Consider the following 27109-nt stretch of genomic DNA (forward strand, 5'->3'; position numbering starts at 1 on the left):
TACATCAGAGGTTTTTTTTTGTTCTGCTGTTCTACTTAATCTTGGGTGTGTAGGGTGTTGTTTTCCGTAAAGACTAAAGTTATAACAGTTGTGCGTTGATAAACGTTCTGTTTTTCATCTGATGGCGTATTTAGAAACTTGGATAGCTGCCCAGGTAACCGCGAGCTGTCATCTTTGGAACATTCAATGTTTATACCATGTGCGAGAGCGAGTGCGCACGACTCACGGAAGCAATTACATAGTGCCTCTCCCTTTCTACCGCATCACACAACCATTTTGTAAACAAAATCAGAAGCAAGTTGCAAGCGTCCTGCACTCCGGAAATTTTGATTTTATTAAAAGTGGTGTCCATAACTAGTGAAAATGGCCGACAATAACAACTTTCTAGGGCAGCTCAAGCGTTCTGGTAATTTGTACAAGGCAAATGCCAAAAGAATTGCTCAGGAAAGCCAACATTCTTGTGGAACGGACCGTAAGTGTTTGTGCTTGTGTTGCTCCAAATGTGAATGGGAAATTTAAATGTACGATTATTTGTTTTAGCAGCTCCTAGTACCAGTGCGGGTCAGCTAGAGATTGATGACAATTCTTTGATCGTCTTCGATCCGGTTGATTCAGAAGAAGAAACGCGTTCCGGAGACGATCAGGGCCCAGATGAAGCCTCAAGTATCGATGATGTACCTGATAACGTGAGTAGTGGAGATAGCCATGGTGAAAGTTCCTCGAAGTATGGCGACATGACGATGGAGGAATGTATAAGGTTTTTGGCAGTTGTTAAAAATCTATCACATTCGATTGTGAACATGATACTTGATATTTTACGAGAGAAGACTACACATCAGCTACCGAAGGATGCTCGTACTCTTTTGAAAACTAATAGGACCGTCGCGAACATTGTTGCAGTGGACGGTGGTCGATATTGGTACAAAGGCGTCCTATGTTGTTTGTCCAACCGATTCAGGTAACAAGATTGAAATACTAGCCGAATGCTCATGCACGTATCGTGATGTTGAATTATTATTTATTTCCAGCAATGTGACTTTACCTACCACGATATCTTTAAACATATCTATCGACGGGTTGCCACTACATAGAAGCGGGCCGGAAACGTTTTGGCCGATTCTTATAAACATACATGAGCTTCCACAAGAGGCTCCGATGACGGTGGCAATCTTCAGCGGCTCGACGAAGCCTCCAAGGGTTGAAGAGTTTCTCCGACCGTTAGTGCAGGAGCTTAACGAGCTTTTGGATAACGGAGCCATCATCAACGAAGTGCAGCATGAGATAAAAGTTCGTGCAATTATAGCTGATGCACCGGCACGAGCATTTATTAAAGGTGAGACCCTCTTTCTCTCTATATGTTACTTTACTTATCTTTCTTACGTCCGTTCTCAGGTGTGACGAACTTCAATGGAAAACATGGATGTTTGAAATGTACTACCGAAGGCGAATATAATCCAAATTCTCGCACGGTAATTTTCGTTGGAGTTGATAAGCCAATTCGGACCGATGTTTGCTTCCGGCAGAGAGCATACGGCCAACACCACAAAGAAGACTCTCCGTTATTAGACCTAAAATATTTTAATATGATTGAAGATGTAATTGTAGCGGATCGTCTGCACCTGATCGATTTAGGTATCATGAGGAAACTCTTGAAAGGTTGGGTGTTCGGAAAGTTAGGTTCGCCCAAATGGTCTGATGAGAAAATGCGCAGTGTTTCGCAGGCGCTGAAACTAATTCGTCTTCCATCAGAAATACATCGCAAATTTAGAAAGGTTGAGCATATCAAATATTGGAAAGGATCGGAATTTGCTTCCTTTCTTCATTACGGTGGTATTGTGGTTTTGCGGAACAACATTAGCCCAGCTGAATATAACCATTTTTTGTTACTCTTCTGTGCTGTGACGTTGTTGTCCTCCAGAGTGTACCGATCAAGTTGGCAGTTTGCTGGAGATTTATTGGCTAAGTTTGTTTTGCAGTTTGAACACGTCTATGGAAGACAATATATGACCAGTAACGTGCACAATCTGCAACATGTTTATGATGAAGTTAAGAATTTTGGTGAATTAGGCACATTCTCCTCCTACCCATTTGAAAACGAGCTACAACATTTAAAAAACCTATTAAGAAGTGGTTGGAGAAACTTAGAGCAGGTTATAAATAGATTATCAGAGCTAGACCATTTCCAAGCTCTCCTTCGGCGCAACAGAACAACTCCAACGAAAACCTTTTTAAAGACGCATAGAGATGGAGTTACAGTTTATTTTAGGTCTCATAAACTAAAACCAACAAAACGAGATGCATGGTTTCTAACTAAAAACAATGAAGTTGTTCAATATTGTACGGCAACACAGATATCATCAACGATCTTAATTGAAGGCAAACGGGTAATGGATCCTACCGATGTATTTGATGATCCCTGTGAATCTACTGGCCTAAATATTTGCCTCGGATTGGTGGCCTCACTGCGGGGAACCAATATACAAGTAGATGCCAGATACATTAAATGCAAGCTTGCGGCCATCCAAGTAGATGAAGAGGGTCAACATCTATTTGTTCCTTTACCTCATACGTTGATGGAATAAGTTTAAAGTTCAAACACAAACAAATATCGAAAGAATAATATAAACGTGAAACATGTAAGGTATTCTAACATGCATAATAAAAACAAAATACTGTTTTTCGCTTTCTTAATGAAAATTTGTTTTAATTCGAATTTGCAAAATAATTCTATTTTGATTATAAAAGGAACATGAATTATTTATATACATAAAAAAGTAGAGAATCATATATACATGCAAAAGAAATCACAACAAGTTCACATTAATTCACAGGAAATTCTTAAAACAAAATGGAGATAAAAAAAAATACTATTAAAACTACTAATAAAAAACTATGGCTTAAACCTAATGATCCTGCAGCAGGTTTTTCGGGTGCCCTTTAATTCTAAACGCGTTTTAGCATTTTTTAGCTTCCTCTGCATAAATCGCTTCACTTCATCATCGGGAATGTCTCCAGCTAACCGGGCAGATTGGACCATCAATTCCAATATATTAACATGAGCAGATATGGAGATTTTAGGCCCGTTTTGTCCTCTGCCGGTCCAACTACATTTTGTAAATAACTCCCGATCAAATAGCAGGTCGATCGCCTCGTGCAAACGATTTTCGGCTTCGCTTGCCCTAATCGTCGAACAAAGCCAATTCGTCATGTCGCTTCTAAATTGGGCATCTGCTATCAGCTTGCTTTCGAGCTCTTGGAGTTGTTCTGGAGACTCCATAGGTTTGTATTCAAAAGTGCTGGGAACGATACTAGCACCCCCCAAATTTCCCTGTGAGAGGGCCAGTTCATGCATCGTTCGTTGGAGGGCTATTGTCCTACCCTGCTGATGCACAGTTTTTTTCAAAGAAGTTTGGTTCGCTTCTAAATCCTTTACTTTGCGTTTCAATTCGTTATGAGCAGCCAACAAATTATTAATTCTATCATTTTGGTCTATGTTTCCTAGGGGCGTCTGCTGTACCGAAATTTGTGTATTTGATGTGGAAGCTTCTGTTGGGATGCACGTCGGTGCATCACTTGGTTGAACATTATTTTGATTTTGTATTTGGTTGGAACGGCTACTTTTCCAGCCAACTGGTGCTTCTGGTTGTTTTTTGGTATAACTGTGGTCAGCCATTATCTGTTGAATGGATTCGTTAATATATATTGAGCATTTAAACTACCAGTCGTCGAAGCGGTGCGTGGCTCAAGTGGTTTGATGAACCGACAACAACATACCTCGTCTTGTACGGCGCAGTTCGAGCCTTAGAAGCAGCAATCACCAACACACACGTAAGTAAAACAACAATACTTCTCATAAAAAGATTTCAAAAAATGATGTTGTACTCCACTCTAACAGGTTGGCTCCCAATAGCTGCAGCTGCATGCAACTAATAAATGACAAGCAAGACCGGTGGAAATACAGCGGTTGATCCCGAAGAGTACGAGATACGATTCAGTCCAGTGAAAATATATATATATTTTTTAAAATTGCCGTTTTTTTTATTTCATATCGCTATACTTTTTCACCGGGTACAATCGTCGGCAAAAATGGCCGCCTCCATGAGTTGTCAAAACTCAAACGGCTGGGTTACAGTTCCTAATGTAGCGGTTTATTGGAAGGTGCAAAAACGTTCTAAAGATCAGACAGAATGTTCTAAAGATGCTTATCAATTGTTAGTTGGGTGCATTTAATAGTTTTTAACGAAAAATATTTTGTTTTTTGAGTTTAATAATTTTGTGATGACCTAGTTTTCCACTAGAGGACAGCACTTTCCACACGATGCTCCGGAATTAACCGTCGAGCAAAGAGTATAAACGTAAAACGTCATCAAACGAAAAAAAATCTTCGACAAATTGTCACGAAAAACAGCAAACTTTTCATTCTCGGTCGGTTTGTGAAATCGCTAGAGGTGAGTTGTGTTTGCCCGTACGTAAAACTTCTAAAGTCCCCAAGAAATATAAAAGTGTCGCGAAAAGTGTCTGAAGTAAATTTACACCGAGTGGAAATGGGTTTATTGCAACGCGAGAATCCTTTCCGCCCCTCGAAGAAATATGACCGCGTTTGTAGGGTTATGATTTCGTAATCATTGAATTTTGCATCAAAATTGCGAGTGGTTAGAGAAATATGGGGTTCGAAATGGTTTTTTCGTTTCGGCAGAGTTTCCGCATCAGTACAGCAATCCTTTGTCTGTTGCAGTGTGTTGAAATCGGTGTAATTTGCGCATTACATAACCATTTTCTTCACTTCAGTTCTCCACCCCTATCAAAGCAGTCATATGGTTCTACTAGACAGTTTGACAGTTCACTCCGTCTAGGATTCTTGCGTAAAGGGAGGCAGCAAAACCCACATTTGATTTGTTTTCTTCACTTCACATCCCCCAGGAACGATGGCCAACGTGAACCTTGCTTCGGTTGTGCTCCGAAATGCCCTGCGCACGAAGGTGGGAGTGCGTCAGTCCCACGACATGATCTCGCAGAAGATCGGCAAGCGGGAGGTTGTCGGACACGGCTGGAACGGCCTGCCGGTCTACGCCGACCGCGTTGACTTCCCAATGCCGGCGATCCGCTTCAAGGAGGACACCCGCGACATTCTGGTAAGTTGAATCATAAACCCCGCCGCTCCCCCTAAAGCAAATCGCTAATCGATTTTCTCCGCACGTCAATATAGGCTCTGCGCGAGAAGGAGAAGGGTTGCTGGAAGAAGCTGTCCGTCCAGGAGAAGAAAGCCCTTTACCGTGCGTCGTTCTGCCAGACGTTCTCGGAGATGAAGTACCCCACCGGCGAGTGGAAGGCCGCCCTCGGTGCCATCCTGATCGTGTCGTCGATGAGCCTCTGTGGCATGCTGCTGCTGAAGGCATTCGTCTACGATCCGATTCCGGAGACGTTCGATGAGGAACACCAGAAGGCCCAGCTGAAGCGTATGCTGGACCTGAACATTAACCCCATCCATGGCGTTTCGTCCAAGTGGGACTACGATAACAACAAGTGGAAGTAAGCGGTGCGGCTTTTGGTGTCGAATTGTAAAGCTTAAAAGTAATTAAAATCCGTGATCGGCCCATCGGTTCCGGTCAGCTGTTGTGCGCGCGCTTGTTGGGCTAATAAATATCAGTGAACCCTCTAGGAAGTCCAACGTGTATTTTTTCAAAACAGTTGCGTTGTTTCGGACGCGAAACAAAGCGATTTAAATTTAGATTATCAATGGATGATATTCGAATCGCTTATGCAATGCATAAGGCAAAGGAAAGAAGTGATTTTGAACAAATGAAAGAGGCACGCCTTATTTTCCTGCATCGAAATCCCCGCAGTTTGGAGACATTTTAGTATATTTGCATGAAGCGAGGATGAATTAACTTTATAAATAGCCGGATGTTTATGTTAGTGTGAAAAGATAGAAAAACGAAAACAGTATAAATAATTCTGTATCGATGCAAGGTTAGAATCTAATATTAGTAGCGACTTTCATTCATTTGCTGCTTGACGCTGCCGACGCACCAGACGGTCGTCCCCAGGCATTAAGATTCGGTACGACGATGCGCCGCTGACCGTTCTCCCGCTGTAAAACCTCCATCAAGCTCATACTGGGAAGCCAGCACTGTAAAAAACAAATGGAACGTACACTTTAAAAACAACCTTTTTCGTTATAAAGCAAACAGGCCAGTAAAATGCATACCGTAAACCGATCCGCAGTAGCCACGATATTCCGATTCGGTTCAGCATCGTATGCAACCGCTTCGACGCCAAACATGTGGCACATTTCCTGCACGACCGAGCGCTTCTCTCGGTTCATCACCGGGAACGAGTACGAGCGAGACTTTTGCTTGCTTTCCTTCGCCAGCTTGACCAACTCGGTCAGCTTGTCGTGTACCATCTGCACCAGGGCCAGGTCTTTCTTGGCGTAGCTGCGCAAGAACTCCGAGTAGTTTGGCTGCAGTTTTGAGGTTAGATCGGGGTTGCGAATTTGCAGTGCCAATGCGAGCCTTCGGTTACGGTCCAGGAGCTTGCACTCATCATTACATTCAAGGCTAGAGAAAGGAGAGATAAAGGGAAAGCATGAAGCATCATCAACCCATGGCCCAGCGGCCGTCTTTTTCTTACGTTCTATTGTTTTTCGGTCTGATTGGGCCCAAAATGTCGCTCAGCTCAACCGATCCTCCGCGTTGCATTTCCTGCACGGACGACGCCAGCTGTGTCGATGCAATGCGCCGATATTCTTTGGAAAAATCGTGACACGAGCGCTGCTGCTTCCGGTTACCGCACTCGCATGTCACATCGACCATCACACGGCAGGGCGTATCCGGACATTCACCTTCGTGGCAGGTTGCATTACAGAGGTGCCCACACGATTCCCTCGTTGCGGTGCAGCTTTGCTTGCACACCACTCCGTCCTGTTGGCAGCTGTCCTCGTGGCATGCCCGGATACACTTGTGTCGCCCACAGGACAACGGTCGCGCACAAGGCATACCACAGCTGAACGATTGCTGATAGCACGGAATAGTCGCACGCTGTTCGTGCTGGCCGAAGCAATACTTTGCCGTTAGCACAACACACGGTGGACACTCCGCTTCCGAGTGGCAGTTGTGAAGCGCGGGATGATCGCAAACGTGCCGCCTAGCGCAGGGTCGATCGCAGGCCGGCTTTTTGGTCCCGCAAGGCACCGGTGGGTAGATTATGTTGGCGCCACAATCACACGTCAGCTCGTCGAACGAAACCCGGTGACACGGCTGGCAGTTGCCCTTGTGGCAAGGTTTATCACACCGATGGCGCCCACAGGACAGCGGCAGGGAGCACGTTTTCGGGCAGATGTGATCAAAATCGATGCAGCACAGTTGGTTGCATTTATGCTTCGCGCAGCTCCTCCTGCGGACGCAACGTTTTTTGCAACGCGCATCGTCCGCCCGTGTCGTAAGGTCCTTGCACTTCATCGGTTGGTCCATGTTGCCACAGCGACACTTGACGGTGGTGGACTTTTTGCACGGTGGACACTCACCCCGATGGCAGCGTGCGTCACAGCAATGATGTGCCCCCGGCGGACCGCACGCCAACTTCTTCCCACAGTTCCCCGTGCAAGTTGGGATGGGATCAAGGCAGGACGTTCTACTACCCGCCTCGATGGGCTGTCGACCGCACGGACAACTAAGCACCACCTCGGGGCGGTCCATGCAGGGAGTACAATCGCCCTCATGACACAGCAGTTCGCAACGATGGTTCCCGCAGCTCAACGGACGATCACAAACCGCACCGCATCCGTAGACCGTTTTCTCCAGGTTTCCTTTCGTGCACGCCACCATTCGGTCGCACTTGCCACAGTGGCAATTGTGCTGGACCTGCTCTTCACACGGATCGCAGTCTCCACCGTGGCACCGTTTCGCGCACCGATGTCGATCACAGTTCAGCGCCTTATCACAAGTCGCGTCACACAGCAAATCCTCCTTCCTGCTGCACAGGAGCGCTTTCTCCAGCCTACCACATCCGCAACGACGCTGCACCGACGCCTGACACGGCGGACAAGGCCCAGGATGGCATAGCAACGTGCAGGGGTGCTCGCAAAAGTCTCGCCTACCGCAAACCTCGCCACAGGAGTGCGCCAGATCTTCCCTATTGTAGGTGGGATTTTTCTCCTTCCCACAGAAGCAGAGGTACTCGCGGGGAACTGTCTTCAGCACGTTCTGACACGCCGGACAGCGCCAGCTTCCATCGTCCGACTGCGAACTGGTCGCCCAACGTGTGACGCACGTAAGATGCAGTATGTGGTAGCAGTTCCCGCAGGACCACGTCGATTGCATCGGCTTAACGATCTCGCAGCACACCAAACACTCCAGCCGGTAGCATTCAATTTCGCGCATCAATTTTTCCCGCTGTGAACACTTCGAAAGCGGTTTAACCAGGTTCTCATCGACCGCGGGGGCAGCGGGAACGTTTTGCGCTAGACGATCTTGATCATGATGGTGGTGCAGTGTCCTTTGATTTCCCCTTTGATGTCTTCCGCTGGCGTAACGCGACGATGATGCGCTTTCTCCATTCATTGTCGACGAACGATCGTCGTCATCGTCGTGGTCGTGCATCCGTTGCAGTCGTCCACTTCCCGGTATCGGTTGATTTGCCTTCCACTTCCCACGCCCAACGGGACGATCGTCCCGGGTGTGCCAACCATTGCGCGGTTTCAGACTTTCGTTGCGTCTCGGGCGACTACTGCCAACACCGAAACCGGCCCGACCGGAACCATGCAAATGGTTGGATGGGCCCGCGCGACCATTTTCTTCTCGATCCTCTCGATCGATGGCCGAGGAGGTAGGCCGTTCGCAAACATTGTTGAACACCGGCGGAGCGGTTGCCAGGACGTACGATTCCAACGGAGCTGCCTGCGGCGTGGCAAAGGAGGATTGATACTTACGGGGCACAAATTCGGCCGCCGTCGGTGTAAGGTTGGAAGCGATCACATAAGGCGAAAACGGTGGTGGCGCCGCGCCCGAGGCAGGCTGCTGGCCGTTGCTGGTCGGTGGGAAATACTGTAGCTCTAAGCGAGCGTTGAACTGGGACACAAATTCATTGAAAGCGGCGCTTCCTCCAGTTGAAGCACCGTTTTCACTACCCGATGCCATCTCGGCCTGTTCCCCGTCGCCCGGGGGAGGCCCGGTAGCGGCAGGAGTAAACTCCAAACCTTTATCCCCTGTCGACGCTCCTAGAGATTGAGGTTTTGTTGTTGTGCGCGGTGGTCTGGAATGCGAAAAATGTGGACAATTGCAAGCGGTGATGAAATGCTGAGGGAAAGATGACTTGACGACAATTTCAGGTTAAGCACAGGAAGGGGGCGGTATCTTTCGGGCGATATTAGCCGATGCCCGACCGTTTTACGTTCACAAACGGAGGGAAAGTGCGGAGCGGGGCATTGAGCATACCTTGCAGATGTAATAAAACTAGATTATTGGGTGTTTAAAGATTTATCCAAGAAAATACACAATAGATCACAGAATAACTGCACTCGAGTGGAATCCTCGAAGAAGACTCGAACGATTGTCAAATATGGTTTGACAGCACGAATTCGTGACGAGTTGGACACAAGGATACGTGAACCAGGAGGTTGAAACAACAGGCAGGTAGTACGTGAAATATTCAATCATTGCTAAACATTTTACAATGAAACTCTTTACTTTCTTAAAATTGAACTCTCCTACACAAAAAACGGGAAATACAAGAACAAGTTACCACTGATTTGTAAATTTAAAGGGAAACTTCAGGCTTCTGTCAAAAAGGAGAAAATTATAAACAAGCGCACCTGCCGTCAATTAAAGGGTAAATAGGAACAGCTGTGCGTTTTCCTTCCAGAATTGCATTAGAAATCGTCTCGAGCAACAGACCGTGGCATAGAACTACGCAGTGGACGTAAACAAAGAAAGTAGGTTATTTAACACCAAGCTGAAATCGAACCGTTCTACTTGATTCAACGGTATCGAGTCTAGTTTATCATTGATTCGGAATAATTTTCGTTCGTTTTCCGCAGTTGAACGTGTTGTACGATTCATGGTTAGTTTAGTATGTTGCAAAGCATGACCTGGGAACATCTAGAACGTGGCAGTTCACCAGTGGATTGGTGCGAGGGAAACTATCTAGTTTCGCCAGACATTGCCGAGTTTGTGAATACGGTAAGATGGTGCAAAATGTGGCCTTCCGCTGATTCCGCGTGTGCCGTCAATTATTCGTGCAATTGGCAAAACAAAAATGGTATGCGCAATGGTTTTCATTACATAATGCTTAATTACCTTCTACTGCTTCGTTCAAGTAGCCGCCTTTTCTCTTACACGCGACCCTTTCTCGAATTTCTGTACCATTACCATTTATCACTTTGCATAAATTAATCCACTGGTATGTGTACACATAATGTCATTCTGTTTGATAATTTGTGCTTCCTGTTTGCTCGTACTATATTTGCAGATTAGCAACGTATTGTTTCTTCTTGGCCCACCGTTCCTTATCTACCTGTTTAAAGACTACGGGAAGTTCATACAACCGGCCATCCATCTGATCTGGGTCCTGTTGATTGTGGTCGGCCTTTCGTCGGCATACTTCCACGCGACACTCAGTTTACTTGGCCAGCTACTCGATGAGTTGACCATTTTGTGGGTGTTTATGGCCACCCTAAGCCTGTTCTGTCCGAGGCGACATTTTCCGAGAATCTTCAAAGGATCTAGGTACGGGAGCGAGACTAAACCGAACACGTGTTTTTGAGACACGTGGTAGAAGTAATTGTTACTTGACATTTGGTTTCGTTTGCAGGAAACGGTTCTGCTTATCGATGTCGATATTTTCCATCGCTGCCACAGCTCTCTCGTTTTGCCATCCTGCCATAAATGCGTTTGCACTCATGTTTTTGGCCATACCAGCAACGTACCTTTTGTATAAGGAATTGAAAATGTAAGTAGCGCCTTTATGGTTAAAAGCATTCATCATAAAAAAGTTCTCTGAAACTATTTTCAGTGTCAAGGATGAGCGCGTGTACCGTTTGGGTGTTCGTAACACAACGATCCTGATAGCTGCCATCGTATGCTGGATCAACGATCGTATGTTCTGCGATACCTGGTCGTCGATGAACTTCCCGTATCTGCACGGATTTTGGCATATTCTCATTTTCATCTCCGCTTATCCGGCATGCGTTCTGTTTGCTTTCTTTTTCGTCAACGACGAACGCCCCGAAAGCCGACCGACGCTGAAGTACTGGCCACGGAACGATTTTGAGCTGGGAATTCCGTACGTGTCCATTAACTATGCTAAAAAGTTTGATGACGATGAAATTTAAATCGTCGTCAACATATTTGCAAGCCAAATCATTACTTTCTTGTGAGGAACAGGGGAATTACATATTTGTCCACACTGCAAACGAAAGGTATTTGAATCTCGTATATTTACCAAAAAACCACAGAACGCTTACAGGGAGGGGATGCACTATATATAGATTGCACGCTGATTTTAATCAAATAGTGAGAGAAATATCGTTTGATAATCGACCCAGTAGAGCCAATCAAACATGTCAGCATAAGAAAGATTTTTCTCAAGTTAATGTAAATATAGAAGGCTTACCAGGGTTATTTGCAAAACAGTGAGTGATACTAGTAATATGGTTTTATTTGCAAGCAATAGCGAAGTGATAGAATTTCGCTCATCAGAACCTACTTTCAGGTGCATAGATTTGTCGATTACTATTTAACAGTTTTAATAAAATATTCAAAACAGCAATATTCTCTGCTTTGTGATAATGCTTTGAAATATCCCATTTTTATTGAGTCCATTTATCATAGTCTTTCATCTTCATTTGATCGTCATGGAGGGGGTCAGATCCGAGGCTTCCTAATTCATAATACATTTCATATGCAATACTGCAGTAAAAAAAATCCGAAAGAGGCAACAAGTTCACTTTTTCTACCATAAATTTCTAGAGGCTGGCGATGAACAGCTGCGTATTTAGCTGTCCGAATCAGATGAGAGATTGGAGGAGGTTTCCGACGACGCCGTAGGGCGCACATTCTTCGGTGCCTCTTGATGATGGTGATGTCCTGCTTCGTGTTTCTCGCCGCGATAGACAACAGAATTTTTATCTGTTTCATAGATTTTGATTTCGTACAGCAGTTCTGGAAGTTTCATGATCAACTTCAAGCTGTCCCATATAAAAATGGCAACGTTCTCGGTGGTGCTGGGGAGATTCTTAAAGTACGGCACATCCTTGTCCAGGTTCAGGTGGTCCAACTTTTTCATGATGGCATGGTCCATGTACTCCTTCAAATCGGTTATGTTTATCACCATGCCGGTCTTCGGGTCCACCGGACCGCGGACTGTTACCTCCACTACAAAGAGAGATCAAATTTGCCTGTTTCCGTTTGTCGGAAGAATTTCAGCTGCGAGCACCTCACTTACCGGTATAATTGTGGCCATGTCCGTTCGGATTGTTGCACTTGCCGTACACCTGCCGGTTATCTTCGTCGTTCAGGAAAGGACTGTGTATGAGGGTAGTTGGTGAAAAAATGTGTGCTTGTTCGGAGGGAAAGTTAAAGTACAACGAACCGACCTATGTAACCGGTGACACGCGCTAAAACATTCCTTTCTGGTCAGATAGGCTAGCGGACGGGGTGGCATGTTTTCACTGGGAATGTAGCTTTCTACAAGGCAGGTAACGTTAGCTGTTCACGCAAAACTACACCAATTCTATCCAAAATTGCCGATTCAACCTGTTGATCGTCGTTTGGTGAGTCTATTGTAGAATAATAACAACTTTCTAGTTTGTAAATGTGGTATTTTGATTAACAAAAGTTAACACTTGTAGTGTTGGCAGAATCGGGATTCGGGTGATTCGAAGATTGGATCCCATTTGAAGGATTCGGATCAGATTTGGTTTGTTTGGGATTTTAATCATCTTGATCCGAATTGATTTGGTGAACCAAATTAGTTACGTTGCGAGTCGATATAGAACTACAACTTTCAACTTTCATAAATTGCATGCCAAATGAACCGAACTTTTGATCAGAACGAGTGTATGTGTTGTTTGAATTAACTGAGAATAAGATTGGCCATATACTGTTTTTCTATCGTAAACCATTCAAATGATTTAACAAATGACATCAAAAATCGTCAAATTCGATGTGCACGCATGATATGACGGATCGGGATTCGGATTTAGCGATCCGGATCAGAGGAGTTGGAATAGTAAGAATCAAGTCCTTACAGGGATTTAATTTTCACATCACTAAGAACTACATTAAGCTACTGGAAGACGATAGCAATATTTCACTGCAAGCCCGCTTGGCGATTTCGAGCAAATCGTGCTAAAAACGTCCTACGTGAAACACAAATCGAGCAGTTTTGTATGGTGAGTAGAACGAAGTAGGATGACTGCTCGAAAATGTTCTACATATATATCTATTGCCTTATATATCTATTGCTTCATGAACAATAAAAAGGATAATATACCGAATATTCGATGCAGTGCATGATCGCGCGCCAGAGGCGACTACTCCATACAAAAAAAATTTCCAATTTCCTTTTACCATAAACAATTTACATTTACTTGTTGAATGTGGTTTTGACATGATATATGGACAAACCAAGCAATTGCTTGTGATAATAAAAATATTAAAACAGTATTACAGGACTCTTCCAATCTTGGTCGGAGAGGAAAGCTTAACCAAGGACGACATATGCCCTTGCGGTTAGTTCCAGAGAACCAATTATTACTGTAGGACGTTCGCGAGAATGCCTATCGGCAGGTTTTTGCTAGGAAACCACTGCCTATCGGCATGTTCTACATTCAAAGATGGGTCACTTTCGGTTCCGGTTACAGGACCGCCCGAATCCCGGCTCCATGCACCGACCCTTTCGATTAGTGGCAAACTGTTGCGGCCCAAGGATCTTTGCAACAATCAGGACACTACCACTTGGGTCCGACCGTTGCGAGAGGCAACGATTAGATGAAAATTGTTTGCAGATGATTTCCGGTCCCCTTGCGAACATTCCCTGACCGCGAGAAGGCGACGACGGCCGACCGGAGGGGTTTGGCGAGGGTTTGCTCCTTGAATCAGGTTTCCTGCTGGCAGAGCAATTTTCTCGATAAACGCTCTTACGGTAATTTTATGACATCCGGTTGGGTGTTTTTTCGCCGCCCTTCCGTGAATCCCTGGCCTCTCCCGCGTGACCGCACATGCACCAAATGGGTTGTAATTCAATGTGGTTAACCGTTCAGCACTTACTGGGAGGCCTACGGTCGTCGGACGGTGTGCCCGACATCGTTATCATCGTTTGCCGCCCGGTTATAATCACGTTAGCCGGGGAAAGGTTTTACGGGAACTATGTTTCCCAGGACGATGGTGGCGACGTCCTTGGTCGCTTCGTAGTCATTTATCGGGTGCAAGTCGAGTTCTCTTCTCACCCACCGTATCTTTCAAATGCCTTCTAATTGTGTACGGCAGCGAAAGAAGCCGCTTACAATGTTGGTTTTTTAGGTTTGTCTTTGCCAGGTTTAATATGCTCTTAATAACCACCATCGGAATGAATGGGTTTCCGGTATAAGCGAAAAGATATAATTGATGTTTGAATCAGTTGCCGATAAACGAACCTAAACTATGATCCAATTTCACTCTCGTGAATCAAATAACGCACACTTGTGGGTGTTAGTACTTCAGTTTGTGGGGTTCCTCCATTTAAGATTTTATCGGCAAATTTAAGTAGCTTATTTCACCAGTGTACCACTGAAAGCCCTGATTAAGATAGTGTTCATGATAAGCGGAACATATTTTTCAAGTGCCACAGTTTGCGTAAGACTCTTAGGGGACTTTTTCCCCCGCAGATTGAAGTGCTTTTAAAAGATCCCAATTATGATTCACCATGGAGCTGATGGAGGGTTCGGAATCTATCTCCTTTTTTAGACCCGAGGTGAAAGGATTCCATGAAGCTTCTTTTTGGGGACACTTCTAAAGAAAATGTGTCAAAACCTCATTCATGATCAACAAGTTTTTTTTTCTGCAAGGAGCTGTTTTTCTAGCTCCCATCGATTAGAAAGATGCAAAAACAGACGGTCGGCACCCGAAAATGAAAAGCTGAAAGTTCCATGCAGGTGTGAGACTGCCCAGGTTGGTAAACATATTTGCACGCGAGGGAAAGTAAAATTCAAAAACCGAAAAGGGATACTTAGAATCGGGTGAAAATAAACCAGACTTTTCGTAGGGGAGCACCGGAGTTTCGACTAAAAAACGAAAGAAGAAAGTAGCTGAAAAGCAAATGAGTCCTCTGGCTCATCTTTGGCACCTTTTGGTGGTAGGATGCATGCATGCTGGTAGAGCTTTCGTTCAACCTGTTCGACGAAGGCTGCCTTTTGAAGCACGAAATTCCAGCTGGTCAACTGGGCAGACCGGGGGCGACTTTCCGAAGTGCAAGAGTCCTCTGCGCAAGGTATCATCACGAGGTATCAACACCAGGTATGTTGCTCTAACCGAGGCATACCTTTGGGTTTCGGGCAAAACCGTTTGCTCTGGGACGTGCAATGGAACGAGAAAAGCACCGTAGGATGTCGGTAAACCAGACTTTCAAGAGAAGACTCAAACGGCATGGCAAATAGGAAGGGGCATTTTATTTATGCATACACACCCCGGCCACAGCAAAGCGATGCGCCACCTGGCCTTTCTGAGGGCACAAAGTAAGCTATGAGAGTTGACTATGCGTGCCGGATGCCCTTTCAATTTCGGTTGGTACAAAAATGGTACTTTATTTAACAAATTTATGCAATTCATCTTTACAACACCAAAGTAGTTTTCGTCAAGGAAAACCCAAAACCAAAAATTTAATTTCCATTTGATTTCCACGCTGTAAAACATTCTTGCGCAACGTGCATTCAATGTGTCTTATTTTGTCCTCGTTTATCCAACCTTAATCTGGACGCTCGGAACGGAAGTCAGGAAGGCGAAATTAAATGCTGGTACGATTAAAAGCGAGCTGGGATTACCTTAGTGTACGATTTAAATCTGCAATTGTATCCGGAACGGTAAGCTCGCTCGTTAATATCATTATCATTAAGAAGCTTTACAGTGACCTAGCACTTCCGACAATGCTTGGAATGATTTAAATTCACTCCTATCCCAACGTAGTTCTTGGGAAAGGGAAGAGCGACACCCGTGTTGTTCCTTTTTCTTACTTGCGTTTCCCGTCCGGAAAATCTGCTGTAATCGCGAATCGCCGACCTGGACGAATGAAGCCGTTCGGCAATCATCAGCAGTTTCTGGTGGAACTGGAGTGAATCTCACATCCTGCGAGACATGTGAGGCATCGTTTGTTGCTTGTCGTTTCAGAAGATCCACTTGTGTTCCCATCACGGGCAAGGGAAGGCAAACCGGATCGTTAGTTCAGCACACCCTCACACACAACACACTTGAACAATAATAGAAACGTGCGAGACACGTCCTCCACGCGGGCCCGGCTCGGGAAGGGCGAGTAATGTCTCCGAAGGAAAAGCCAGATAAGCGCTTCCGGTGGGCGTGTTGCTGAAGTGGGGGGAGGGTGTGTTGCGGTGGGCGCATTTGTGTCCCGCTAAACGGTTTACCCGTCGGAACACAATGGCACGGCACGGATGTCGTTTTCTCGCGACACCGGAAGCGCGGTCCTATCGCGCCATCTCTCGGCGCGTTGATGAAAGCAAGTGCATTGTAATTGAAATTTAAAACCCTCGCTTTCCAGCCGTTACCGTGTTCTAATGTTCTCGGGCGCGTGCAGGGAACGGGGACGGGATTCATCTTTCAAGCGTTGAGATTTTTCATCTCCTTCGATTCTTTTCCTTTTCCCTTTTCACTTTTTCGAGTGGCATTGTAACCTTTGACGCGCTGTGGGTGTACTTACACTCAAGTGGCATTTACACGCGCACGACGACGACGCCCATGTCGGGGCCTCTGATGGGATGGTGATGTGCCTTCTGATGCGACTGATATTCTGCATTTTTGAGAGGTTTTTTTTAATCGTCGGAGGAACCCGGGGTCAATCAGTCCTCTGCTATGTTTTTATTAACCAGAGAATGATCTGAGTTGCGTATGGGAGAAGTTCTTGATAGTGATCAGTCTATCAACCATCAAGGATAATTGAAACCCTCTCGCTAAGGGCGAAGAAGTCGTCTAGGTCGAGAAGAGAATCAAGAGAGTCTCTTGTCGAGTCTCAATAGCCCCTTTATCATTGTTCTGAATGTGATATAAACGGAGTCTGTTCATAATAATCTTCATCAGTATATGACGCGTGCTTGATTGAGGTTTGACTAAACTTAAGAAACCTTGTTTTACTAATAGAATGTGATAATGTGACTCCAAAATAAATAAATACAAATTGGATAAGCCATTTCATTTTTCATACTTGCTTCGGTTGATCCTTTTATTATTATTTTTGCAACTTACAGTTTCACCTTTTAAATGCCTCCTTTCCAACTTCTTTAATTTATACATTCATACACGTAAAGCTATACCTTCTTTGATTGAAAAGCCTACTTTTCTTCACGATCCGACACACAGATATAAGACATGGTTTCAAGCTGATTACACAGCGTTTGATCATCAAACGGCTTCAATGTCTGATGATGAAATTTTTCTTAAAAATAATTTATTATTCATTTAACCCCTGGAGTATAGTACTTAAAGGTAACGATGGCAAGAATAAATAATGCTGTAGCGTTGGTATCACAATCGTGTGGTTTTCGATCGGCTGCTTTTCCCCCCCGTTCCTCATCCCTCCTCAGAGACCATCCGTCAGCAGATCCTCCACTGGCGGGGTGTAGCTGTTGCACTTGGGGAAGCCGGCCGGCGGTTTCACCATCTGGTCCGTTTCGCCGACCTGCAGCACCAGCGCCATACCGACCGCCGTGTGCCACTCGTAGTGACAGTGCATCAACCAGAAGCCGGGATTGTCCGCACGGAAGCGAACCCGTGCGTAACCCCGGCTCGGAATGGACACGGTGTCCTTGCGGGGCGGAAGTCCGGCCGCGTTACGCTGCCGAAGTCGCTGGCGGGCGATCTGTTGGGCGATTTCGACCGTGATCGGAACCCGCCGGTCCTGGCCGAGCTCCATCACGAACATCTGGTAGCCGTGCAGGTGGAACGGGTGGTTTAGGTCACCGACGGAGGGCGTTAGGTCGAGGATGTACAGCTCCACGAGGGCGCCCTGCTTGATCTTGATCCGGTGGATGCAGGTGCAGAGTTGGCGGTCGGCGCATCGGGCAGGTCGGTTTTCGCTTGTGCAGAACATGCTTTCGTCGATCTGCTCCGGTTGTGTGAGGAGCGGGAAGGGTGGATAAGCAAGGCTGATGTTGTTGATGGCACCCTGTAGCATAATGTCAGCGTGGATATCTGAAGAGTTAAAGAGAAATCATCTTAAATAGAACTATAAGTCTTATCACAAAAAGATTCCTCAAGAATACATACTCATAAAATGTTCATATGGACGCCGCTCGAACATATCGTTAAAAGAGACAGGATAGTTATAGAAGCCAAGTGTAAACTGATGATCCGGAAGTCCGTTCACGACCGCTTCGTCCGTGTCGTAGGCCTGTAGGTCGGTGATACAGTAGTCTTCAAACTCCGGTTGCCCACAAGTGGCGTTCGGATGGTTTATCGTTGCAGCGTTAGGGAACGGCTTCTCATAAGGCGGCGGAGGCTCTGTCGGGAAGGCTGCATCAGGCAATGGTGTATCGGTGTAGCTGAGGACGGCGTACTGCTCGAGTTGAAGCTGTTCACATGGTCCAAGGGCTCGTAGGCGTACCCAGTAGGTATCTGAAAAAAAAAAACGCATAGAATAAGAGTTGGTTATGCCTCAATCGCGACGAAAGTAAAGTGTTTCTTACCTCTAGCACCTTGTGCATCGACAATGAAGTCATACCGCTCACCGGAAGTGGTGACCAGTGTGTCCACCTTGCGCGGCTGTAGATGGAACGAGTCGCTGGCGATGATCTCCATCGTGTGATCTTCGATCTGTAGCTGAAGTGGGCAAACGTGACTAGCCGCGTTGATGAATCGGAACCGGAAGCGTGCCCCCCGACGTACGTAGAACACCTCCAGCGGTGTCTGCGTGGAACCTCGGAACGTCCCTCGTCCGTTGATGAGTAGGTTCACCGGCATGATTCCGCCGGCCGATGGAAGCCCGGGCATAAACATTTCCCCGTCGATGTGCATCCAGTCGGACCCCAGAATCACGTGGGCCGGTGTGTCGTAGTGGTAGAGGTCACCATTTGGGTCATCCTTGCGGGGCTCACGTATCACAAGCGCACCGTAGTGGCCGTTCACCTTGTGGTGTCCCGAGTGCGAGTGATAGAACTGAGTTCCGGGTTCGGTGGCGTGATAAGCGTACCGGAAGGTGTTCCCGAATCCGATCGGACATTGCGTGATGAACGGAACGCCATCCATGTGGGGCGTCGCACGCTGATGTAATCCGTGCCAGTGGATGGTAGCGGATGTGCCAGCCATGGCGTTTGTGATATCGATCACGAGTAGATCCCCTCGGCACACGCTGATGGCTGGCCCGGGGATTTTCCGGTTGATACTCATAACACCTCGCTCGACACCATCAGCTGTGATGCAGGCCGGATGATAGCAGTCCTCCCGTTTACCTTTAGCGCAGTCCCGACAAGCACTGGAGGAATAAAAAGAATGACAAGTGAGCTTTACTTCCAGTTCTCCAATGGAACATTCATTCATAAACACCCGTGTTTGGTCGTGTCATAAGAAAGACACTTCTGAATTCATTGAAACCGGTTAAGTGTCACCGTGTTGAAGTATCACTTGAAGTGGATCACTGCCGAATGACCTGCCGGGGTCTCGAGAATACTTCACGCGACTATTTCAAGTGGGTCAAGTCGTACATTCCGAATGGATTCCCGCTTATCCGTACCATATCATTCTAATCCCGAATGATTATGGCTAACTAGTAACTGTAATATTTCCTGCTAGACATGTTGTCTGGATAGAGCATGTAATCGAATTAAGACCTTAATGCCGCTTAGCCTACATCACGAATAAAGGTATAATACTTTCTCTCGATAACGTTGAACAAGGCGTTCCTTCCTCAAGTGCTGCACAACTAATCCAGCTGGATGTTGCATTTTTAGATGTAGTCATATTTTTATGACCTCTTCAAGTTCGAAGTATTTTTATGAGACACTCTAGTTCATCAACAAATCACCCTTGGCCCTGGACTAACTTAGTAGCACCCAGTAGCAGAGGATTTTCCCATCGAGGTAATGTTGCACTTTTAAACTAAAAAACCAGCTATATCTTCCCCACATCGAACATTGAGCGGGTCGTAAACCTATGACGCCAGTTCTGAGATAGTTTACGATACGCTGGAGTTCTCTCGGATTCCTATCACTATGCACACGATCTCAGCTGTTCGTATCGCCTAGTTCTGTGGGGCTTTGCTGCGTGTTTGCATCTATTCTCCGACGAAAACAAGGTGACGATATACATCTCGCACGTAGAAGAAGTGTCTCGGTGGACTCCGGAACTTCAGGAAGATACACTTTTGTTGACTTAGACGCAACAACAACTCGGCTTATTACTTACGGTCCCATCACGTGGTAGTGTTCCATCGTCCAGGCAAAGTGGCAAATCCGTGGCTGCGTGTCGTCACACTGACGCAAACACTGTTCACCCGGAAATGATCGCACGTCCAGTGTTCCGTTTGAACGCTCCAATGCCGTTTGTAGCCATGTTTGCGCTTCTATTTCGAGGCAGCATAGGGCTACGATTACTGTCAAAAGTGAGGATCGCATCACGTTTTTCATCCGCTTTCGGGGTTACACTGAATCACAAGAATCGTCTGGTCTAATTCACACCCACTAGAAGTTCCGACCTTGGCCCTAATGATCGGGCAAAAGTAAATGCGGTCCCGTTCTCGATGCGAACGTAGGTGCAACTGACAGTACTGTGACCATTCGCGCCCGCTGGCGCAAATATTTATAGCGGAATGCCGTCCGACTCGAGAGGCAATAGAAATCCGCGGGCTTTATGGCTTGGGAATTAGGAGCTTTGGAGATAGCCTTTCGTATGTCTTGTACATGTGTGTCTGTGTGTGTGAGTCTATGCGGCCGAACACCTTCTACCTCACTGTCAAGATCAACCGGGCGTCTCCATAATGGTCGTAAAAAAATAGCAAAAAAGATAATTCAATAATTTGCCCTCTTTTCAACTGAAGCGGGACAAAAACCGAAATCGTCTACTGGATTTTCTTGGAACTGTTTTCCATCAGAAAAACATGCCAGACGTACCACGATTCCGCGATATTTGCTTACATCTTAAACTGTTCATCTTTATCTTCAGAAAACAAAGCGTGGTTCAACATCGCGGGGGAGAACCGTTTGTAGACATCCATTCCAACTGGCTGTTGTAGTTGAACAAAAACAGAACAAATTGTCCAGACCAACGTGAACAATCAACACTGCGGTTTACCCAAACAGCCGTCGGAGATATATCCAGATTGTAGCGTCACGATCGGTTTGACTAAAGATTTCGCTAGCTGGGCATTTTGATCCTACGTTATCCCTCGTTAGCAACCGACCCAAAAGGGAGGCGACCGGCCAACGTCACACAATCACCTCAGCAAAAGCGGGCAAAGATTCGTGGAACTTATTATAATCCAAGTTGTAGTATACTACAAGGCGCCGCGCCGGAGGGAATCGCGGGTGAATTGTTGTAGGGGGTCGGAACGTAGAGCAGGTAAGTGGACGGAAAAACGACATAAAGATTATTGTTCACTTCCAGGTACAGCCGGTCACCCGTGGAGCGCACCGATGAGCCGACGGCCATCAACAGGCCTCTATAGTCGGCGGAACGAGCTGCAGATGCAATGAGATGCGAAGAAATTAACGAGCTTAAAGGATTGGCGGGTCCGGTTGCTTCTCGAGCCGGAAACCGTAACGAACCAGGTCAATAAGGTTCGTCACGAGCAGGAGGAAGTGTTTTTTTTTCCACCAGCGACCATGTGCTATGATGGTGATTGGAGAGTGGAATATTTAGCTTTCCGTAAAAGATTGCTTTGGGTCAGAATTTATTGGGTCTATACTCAAATAGAGCGGAATTTTGTTCAATAGAAACCTAGCTTGACACAGTTTTTCAACGAAAAGAAAAATAAAACTCTTACAAAGAGGTTGAATAGGCAACTTTACTTGTCTCACTTAGGTTACTTTTATTGTAACCAACTTTTAGAATCAAGAGACAAGGAAAAAATGTACGCAAAAACTGCCCCGAGCGACGAAGGGAGGTTTCGTGAAACGAGCAGAATGTTCCGCTATTTTTGCTGCTGCCCCATTAATGATCTTTTCTTCTCTTCTCGGGTTTTTGTTTTCATAACTAATACAAGAAAGAAAAGCAGGACATCGTGGCAAAGTAGGTTAATGGACGCAAACATAGGAAAGTTTGATAACATAATGCAAACAATTCGCGTGCTTGTTCCTTCACCCTGCATTATGTTGTGGATCTTTTGAAAATTTTCCATTATTTCCGGGGCACGTTTCTTTACCCAACAGTTTTCTTAAACAATGCTCTTTTTATTTGAAAATATTCTTTTAGTTTATTTTAATTAAATTAATGGTTATAGAATCAGCTGTAATACAATAAACGATGGGAAATGTACCTTAAAGGTAAGGGTTTTTAATGGTAAAACATGCAACACCAAATTTATGCTAGCCTAACATGAACACACTCTCCTCCCATCAAGGACATGACTCAATGTTCGTTCGTGACTCGCCGCAAACAAAACCTTTTTTAAACTGTTGCCTAATGTACATAGACATCCGGTTTGATGAACTGCTCCTGGGTGTCGTGGTTAACGGGGGGGGCGGGGGTGGAATTTTTATCACAGCGCAGGACGGGGGGAAAACACGTCCGGTTTGTAGCTGCCACAGCGTGGAAAATCATCCGGCGCTCGCTTCATCTGCTCGACCTCGCCGACCTGCAGCACGAAGCTCATCCCGATGCCGAGATGCCACTCGAAGTGACAGTGCACCAACCAGAATCCTACACGAGGGGGAATAAAAAAAACAACACGGAAGAGTGATAAGCGTGAATGTAGCGATTTAGGAAAAACCATACGTTATGGTCGGGAAAGGGAGGAGCGAGAAGTACCTGGATTGTCCGCCCGGAAGCGTATTTTAGTGTAACCGCGGGACGGCACCGAAATGGTGTCCTTGTACGGCGGGTTGTGACTGGGTGGCATCGTCCGGACGTGGCGCGTGACACGCCGGGCCACGAAGTCAATCTTCTCATCCGCCGTCCGCAGCACCGGCAGCTGACCCATGCCCGTCACGATGAATCGATGGCCGTGCAGGTGAAACGGGTGGTACAAATCGCGGATAACTGCAACGGAAAACGGTGGAGGGGAGGGAGTGTTATAAGCACTGGCACGCACGCACACCGTTGCCTCGTATCGTATCGTATCGTATATACCTTCCGCATCGTCGATCAGCGACATCTCGACCACGTCGTTCAGGGCAACTTTGAGCCGGTGGAGGCAGAAGCAGGCCCGGTGCGGCTTGCAGCTGGCCGGCTTGTGCGTTTCGTTGCAGAACGGCGTGTCGCCGGTAATCAGTTCCGGTTGCGTGAGCAGCGGAAAGTCCGGAAAGACCATGCTGATGTTGTTCGTGACACCGATGTTGTTGAGCGTGAGTACGACCGCTAAAAAGTGAAGTAAAAAGCGAAAACCGACAGAAACAAAACCCATGGTTATAGGGACGGGTAAAGGTAGGCCGGGGGAGGGGGAATGTCCCCAGAAGCCTGTGCCACCACTTACTCATGTAGCGGACGTAACCCTGGTCGGAGAAGAGGATGTTCGGGTCGGCGGTGAACGTGTTGAACAGGATGCGGAACTGCTTGTCCGGGGCCGCATCGATCAGGCTGTCGTCCCGGTGCGACTCGTACGCCTCCAGGTCGGCCACGCAGAGGTCGTCGTCGTCCGGCACGTAGCAGGTCGCGTTCGGGTTGTTCAGAACCTTGCGCCGACGATGGAACCGGATGAAGCCAACGAAAGGAACGTTAATAACTGCCCCCTCCTTCCGCACGGTGGATCGAAAGCGATTAAACCGTGGCTAATGCCACTCTGGAGTGTACTTTTACTTCACGCCTAGAGTGCGACATGCGAGTGACTCTCATCCCGTCGAATAGCAAATTCTCATAATCGCGGACACGGTTTTGTTTGCCCGTTCTTCTACTTTCTTTCAGCGGCTTCATGGTTGTTCAATTCCGAACCACTTCAGCCCGGTCCAGAGCGCCTCTTGAAGCCGAAGGTGAAGCCTAAGACCCTGCCCTTAGCTTGTGCTTAGAAAAGGGGACTTCCCTGCGTCATGGCTTCCGTCATTTATATCGACAAATACGAACCTTCCCGGAAATTACTTTAATCCCGCTTCTGGCAGGCAGCCAGTGAGGCCACGATTCGGACAAGGTTCTTAAAAGGCAAGTAAGGGCTACCTTCGAACACTTGTGCGATGATCAAGTGAATGGGATTGTTTTGTTTGAATTTTGCTCTTTGCTCACTCATTTGCTATAAGGCTTTAAGTTAAGCTCTTTTCTTTTGACAATGTTTATACGAGCACATGTTGAACCAGCTGATGGGAACATGATGAATTTAATTTAAAAATTCTTTCCCTACATTCATACATTGATGATAATGCGTACGGCTCCCGGAGTTGTCAGGCAAATGAAGCACATTATTCAAGAGGAACCAAAAAACAACCATGTTGCATGTGTTTAATTTAGCCGAGCCAGCTTCAAACAACTGAGCTCCAACGCTTGGACGCGAGAAACATGAGACCTGTTCGAAAAGGACGCTCCGGGAATTCGGGGTGATAAGTAGGCGATGATGATTAAAAGCGCCGACGAACGAGCCGGCGGGGTGAAGACAAATGCACCGAATGGTGGTGCCGGTAATGAGCATAGTATGGTTTTTGTGGTCCTTTTTCGGAGCACCAGGGTTCGGTCACGCTAGCTGATAAGGGAAAGGTACGGACGCGGACCGTGTTCCTGTCTTAGATCAGTTTCATTAGTTGCGGACCGTGTTCAGTACCGAGTTCAGCAAAAAAGGGTAGGAAAATTGAATAGAAATTCGTCGTAGAAAGGCATCTTCCCCGGGCGTGGGATGCAACGCACACCTCAATGAAGTGACAGGTGCGGGTGTAGGCGTTGCCTTCCGATGAATGAGTGGCTTACCGTTCCCGAGGGAAAACGTTCGCCCCAGGTGGGCGGCCTCGGTTTCGGGTAGGCTAGTTCCTCATCCGTTACGGTGTGCTCGTCTGCGTAGGACAGGATGGCGAATTCTTCCCTTCGCTCGATATTGCAGAACCCGATGGCGCGGACGCGCACCCAGTAGTTGCCTGTAAGAGGAAAGAGAGAGGACCAAATCGGGCAAGTCAAACATACGGTACTGGTATTTCCTGCAAACCTACGTGGGTTGCCTTTCTTTCACTTACCAGGTTTCTGATCGGCGGAAAGGACGAAGTCGTACCGCTCCCCGGACGTTGAAATGAGTGTGTCTATCATCTTTGGCTTTACCGCGCCACCGTCCGTGGAGATGAGTAGCATTCGATGATTTTCAATCTGGATTCAATGACACCAAATGAATAACACCCGTCGTTATTGGAATTCACTAAGACAATTTTAATTCTCCAGATATTACTAGACACACTTACCTGAAGTTGGAACGGACAGAACTGACTTCCACTACTGATTAGTCGGAACCGATACCTTAAACCCTTCTTCACGCGATACACAGTCAGAGGTGCTTGAATTTGTAACTCTTTCTCTACATCCTGAAAAGAGTTATGAAAAAAACGTTTACTTTGACATAAACAGCTTCTAATCGTCTCATCCTTACGTCATAATGGCGCCCCCGACCGTTGATAAGGATTGAATCCATCTGTACGGTACTACTCTGAAGTCCCGGCACAAACTTTTCGACCAAATCGAGCGTCCAGTCCGAAATAACTATATGATGCTCGCTCAGGTCATGATCGTACAGATCCCGGTTGATGTCGGTCGGCGACCGTACTACGAACAGTCCGTAGTGTCCATTCGCCTTCTGGTGGCCGGAGTGTGAGTGATAAAACTGAGTGCCAGCTTCCGACGCGTTGAATGCGTACCGGAAGGTGGCACTGGAAGGCACGGGGCACTGTGTGATCATCGGAACACCGTCCATCCAGGGTGTGTCCGACTGGTGGATGCCGTGCCAGTGGATCGTCGACTCCAAGCCCTCCATGTGATTCATCAGGTCGACCACGATCATGTCGTGCTTGCAGACGTAGATCGTTGGTCCCGGAATCTGGCGGTTCAGCGTGAGCACGCCTCGCTCCATCCCATCCGCCGTGACGCACTGCGGATGGAAGCAGTGACTCCGATTGCCCCACCGGCAGTCACCACAGGCACTACGGAGAACATGACCCACGGTCAGAGGACTTACTTCTGGAACGTAAGCTGTCAGATACTTACGATCCCATGGCGGCGTAGTGTTCCGCGATCCACTTGAAGTAGCATATCCGTGGGACTTCGTTCTCAGTGCAGACGCGATCACACTCGGTACCATCGTAAACCTTAGCCTGGAAGATAGGTTCCACACGCTGATCACTCCACGCTACCATCCGCACCAGAACGGGACCCTCGTAAACACGCCCCACACAATGTAATCCTTTAAAACAAACAGCAATCAACGGTAATCCTTGGATCCTATATTGAACCGGACTTGGAACACTCACTCGCATTAGGGTAGGTATAGTGGCGCACCAGAAACACACAGCACACAGCAAGCACCAAACACCAGATGGGGAAGTACTGACACCGTCCGGCCATCCTGACCCGCGGACCGATCACTAAGCAATGGCGCTCTGGATCGGTGCGTCGATTTTCGGCAGGGCAACGTTTTGCAGCTTAGCGCAACATTTTATAATTCTTATCAAACATTGTTCACACCCAGCCCCGGCCAGTGAACGGGAGCTAATCTTAGATCGTTCCCTTTTTTTTGGTCTAGCTGTTACTGAATGCTCACATCACATTCAAAGTCTCACCGAATCTGATGGAAAAGGAAACTGACCTGC

The 27109-nt window shown here is 46.7% G+C and overlaps 6 protein-coding genes across 6 annotated transcripts; 2 read left to right on the top strand and 4 right to left on the bottom strand.

Annotated features, from left to right (window-relative positions):
• Positions 1-4380: 4380 nt before the first annotated feature.
• Positions 4381-5653, top strand: LOC131281641 (cytochrome c oxidase subunit 4 isoform 1, mitochondrial-like). The gene is made up of 3 exons (XM_058310991.1): positions 4381-4448; positions 4921-5132; positions 5207-5653. Exons 2-3 carry the CDS (start codon positions 4926-4928, stop codon positions 5531-5533), a joined length of 534 nt encoding a protein of 177 aa, XP_058166974.1. The 5' UTR covers positions 4381-4448; positions 4921-4925; the 3' UTR covers positions 5534-5653.
• A 181-nt stretch (positions 5654-5834) lies between these two features.
• On the bottom strand, positions 5835-9184 carry LOC131282616 (protein shuttle craft). Its single transcript, XM_058312126.1, has 3 exons — positions 6634-9184; positions 6209-6560; positions 5835-6130 (listed from the first exon to the last, which is right to left on the bottom strand). Exons 1-3 carry the CDS (start codon positions 9135-9137, stop codon positions 6002-6004), a joined length of 2985 nt encoding a protein of 994 aa, XP_058168109.1. The 5' UTR covers positions 9138-9184; the 3' UTR covers positions 5835-6001.
• Positions 9185-9844: 660 nt separating this feature from the next.
• LOC131282371 (alkaline ceramidase) lies at positions 9845-11459 on the top strand. The gene is made up of 5 exons (XM_058311809.1): positions 9845-9931; positions 10037-10178; positions 10468-10724; positions 10810-10947; positions 11011-11459. The coding sequence occupies exons 2-5, from the start codon at positions 10071-10073 to the stop codon at positions 11327-11329; spliced, it is 822 nt and encodes a 273-aa protein (XP_058167792.1). The 5' UTR covers positions 9845-9931; positions 10037-10070; the 3' UTR covers positions 11330-11459.
• A 324-nt stretch (positions 11460-11783) lies between these two features.
• On the bottom strand, positions 11784-12833 carry LOC131282372 (6-pyruvoyl tetrahydrobiopterin synthase). Its single transcript, XM_058311810.1, has 3 exons — positions 12593-12833; positions 12442-12521; positions 11784-12371 (listed from the first exon to the last, which is right to left on the bottom strand). Exons 1-3 carry the CDS (start codon positions 12658-12660, stop codon positions 11992-11994), a joined length of 528 nt encoding a protein of 175 aa, XP_058167793.1. The 5' UTR covers positions 12661-12833; the 3' UTR covers positions 11784-11991.
• Positions 12834-17778: 4945 nt separating this feature from the next.
• Positions 17779-21341, bottom strand: LOC131280930 (uncharacterized). Its single transcript, XM_058310553.1, has 5 exons — positions 21326-21341; positions 20598-20784; positions 18884-19668; positions 18465-18812; positions 17779-18389 (listed from the first exon to the last, which is right to left on the bottom strand). The coding sequence occupies exons 1-5, from the start codon at positions 21339-21341 to the stop codon at positions 17779-17781; spliced, it is 1947 nt and encodes a 648-aa protein (XP_058166536.1).
• A 1546-nt stretch (positions 21342-22887) lies between these two features.
• Positions 22888-26864, bottom strand: LOC131281949 (uncharacterized). The gene is made up of 10 exons (XM_058311704.1): positions 26771-26864; positions 26508-26703; positions 25897-26443; positions 25712-25831; positions 25493-25619; positions 25233-25396; positions 23821-24019; positions 23478-23705; positions 23157-23387; positions 22888-23048 (listed from the first exon to the last, which is right to left on the bottom strand). Exons 1-10 carry the CDS (start codon positions 26862-26864, stop codon positions 22888-22890), a joined length of 2067 nt encoding a protein of 688 aa, XP_058167687.1.
• Between the last annotated feature and the right edge of the window lie 245 nt (positions 26865-27109).

Source organism: Anopheles ziemanni, chromosome 2 (genome assembly GCF_943734765.1).
Source record: "Anopheles ziemanni chromosome 2, idAnoZiCoDA_A2_x.2, whole genome shotgun sequence".
In the NCBI taxonomy this organism is placed as follows: domain Eukaryota; kingdom Metazoa; phylum Arthropoda; class Insecta; order Diptera; family Culicidae; genus Anopheles; species Anopheles ziemanni.

What these genes read in the sequence shown, in the direction of transcription:
- LOC131282372 (XM_058311810.1), bottom strand. Translation starts at nt 12,660, where the DNA reads ATGCCACCCCGTCCGCTAGCCTATCTGACCAGAAAGGAATGTTTTAGC. An exon ending in GCGTGTCACCGGTTACATAG is followed by an intron (nt 12,522 to 12,592) that starts GTCGGTTCGTTG and finishes CCTCATACACAG; the next exon opens with TCCTTTCCTGAACGACGAAG. An exon ending in ACATGGCCACAATTATACCG is followed by an intron (nt 12,372 to 12,441) that starts GTAAGTGAGGTG and finishes CTCTCTTTGTAG; the next exon opens with TGGAGGTAACAGTCCGCGGT.
- LOC131281641 (XM_058310991.1), top strand. Translation starts at nt 4,926, where the DNA reads ATGGCCAACGTGAACCTTGCTTCGGTTGTGCTCCGAAATGCCCTGCGC. An exon ending in AGGACACCCGCGACATTCTG is followed by an intron (nt 5,133 to 5,206) that starts GTAAGTTGAATC and finishes ACGTCAATATAG; the next exon opens with GCTCTGCGCGAGAAGGAGAA.
- LOC131280930 (XM_058310553.1), bottom strand. An exon ending in CACTACCACGTGATGGGACC is followed by an intron (nt 19,669 to 20,597) that starts GTAAGTAATAAG and finishes TTATTCCTCCAG; the next exon opens with TGCTTGTCGGGACTGCGCTA. An exon ending in TCCATATGAACATTTTATGA is followed by an intron (nt 18,390 to 18,464) that starts GTATGTATTCTT and finishes TTAACTCTTCAG; the next exon opens with ATATCCACGCTGACATTATG.
- LOC131281949 (XM_058311704.1), bottom strand. Translation starts at nt 26,864, where the DNA reads ATGGCCGGACGGTGTCAGTACTTCCCCATCTGGTGTTTGGTGCTTGCT. An exon ending in TCTGTCCGTTCCAACTTCAG is followed by an intron (nt 25,620 to 25,711) that starts GTAAGTGTGTCT and finishes CATTGAATCCAG; the next exon opens with ATTGAAAATCATCGAATGCT. An exon ending in GGGTTACGTCCGCTACATGA is followed by an intron (nt 23,706 to 23,820) that starts GTAAGTGGTGGC and finishes TTCACTTTTTAG; the next exon opens with CGGTCGTACTCACGCTCAAC.
- LOC131282616 (XM_058312126.1), bottom strand. Translation starts at nt 9,137, where the DNA reads ATGGCATCGGGTAGTGAAAACGGTGCTTCAACTGGAGGAAGCGCCGCT. An exon ending in AGACCGAAAAACAATAGAAC is followed by an intron (nt 6,561 to 6,633) that starts GTAAGAAAAAGA and finishes TCCTTTCTCTAG; the next exon opens with CCTTGAATGTAATGATGAGT. An exon ending in CTACTGCGGATCGGTTTACG is followed by an intron (nt 6,131 to 6,208) that starts GTATGCATTTTA and finishes TGTTTTTTACAG; the next exon opens with TGCTGGCTTCCCAGTATGAG.
- LOC131282371 (XM_058311809.1), top strand. Translation starts at nt 10,071, where the DNA reads ATGTTGCAAAGCATGACCTGGGAACATCTAGAACGTGGCAGTTCACCA. An exon ending in AGAATCTTCAAAGGATCTAG is followed by an intron (nt 10,725 to 10,809) that starts GTACGGGAGCGA and finishes TTTCGTTTGCAG; the next exon opens with GAAACGGTTCTGCTTATCGA. An exon ending in TTGTATAAGGAATTGAAAAT is followed by an intron (nt 10,948 to 11,010) that starts GTAAGTAGCGCC and finishes AACTATTTTCAG; the next exon opens with TGTCAAGGATGAGCGCGTGT.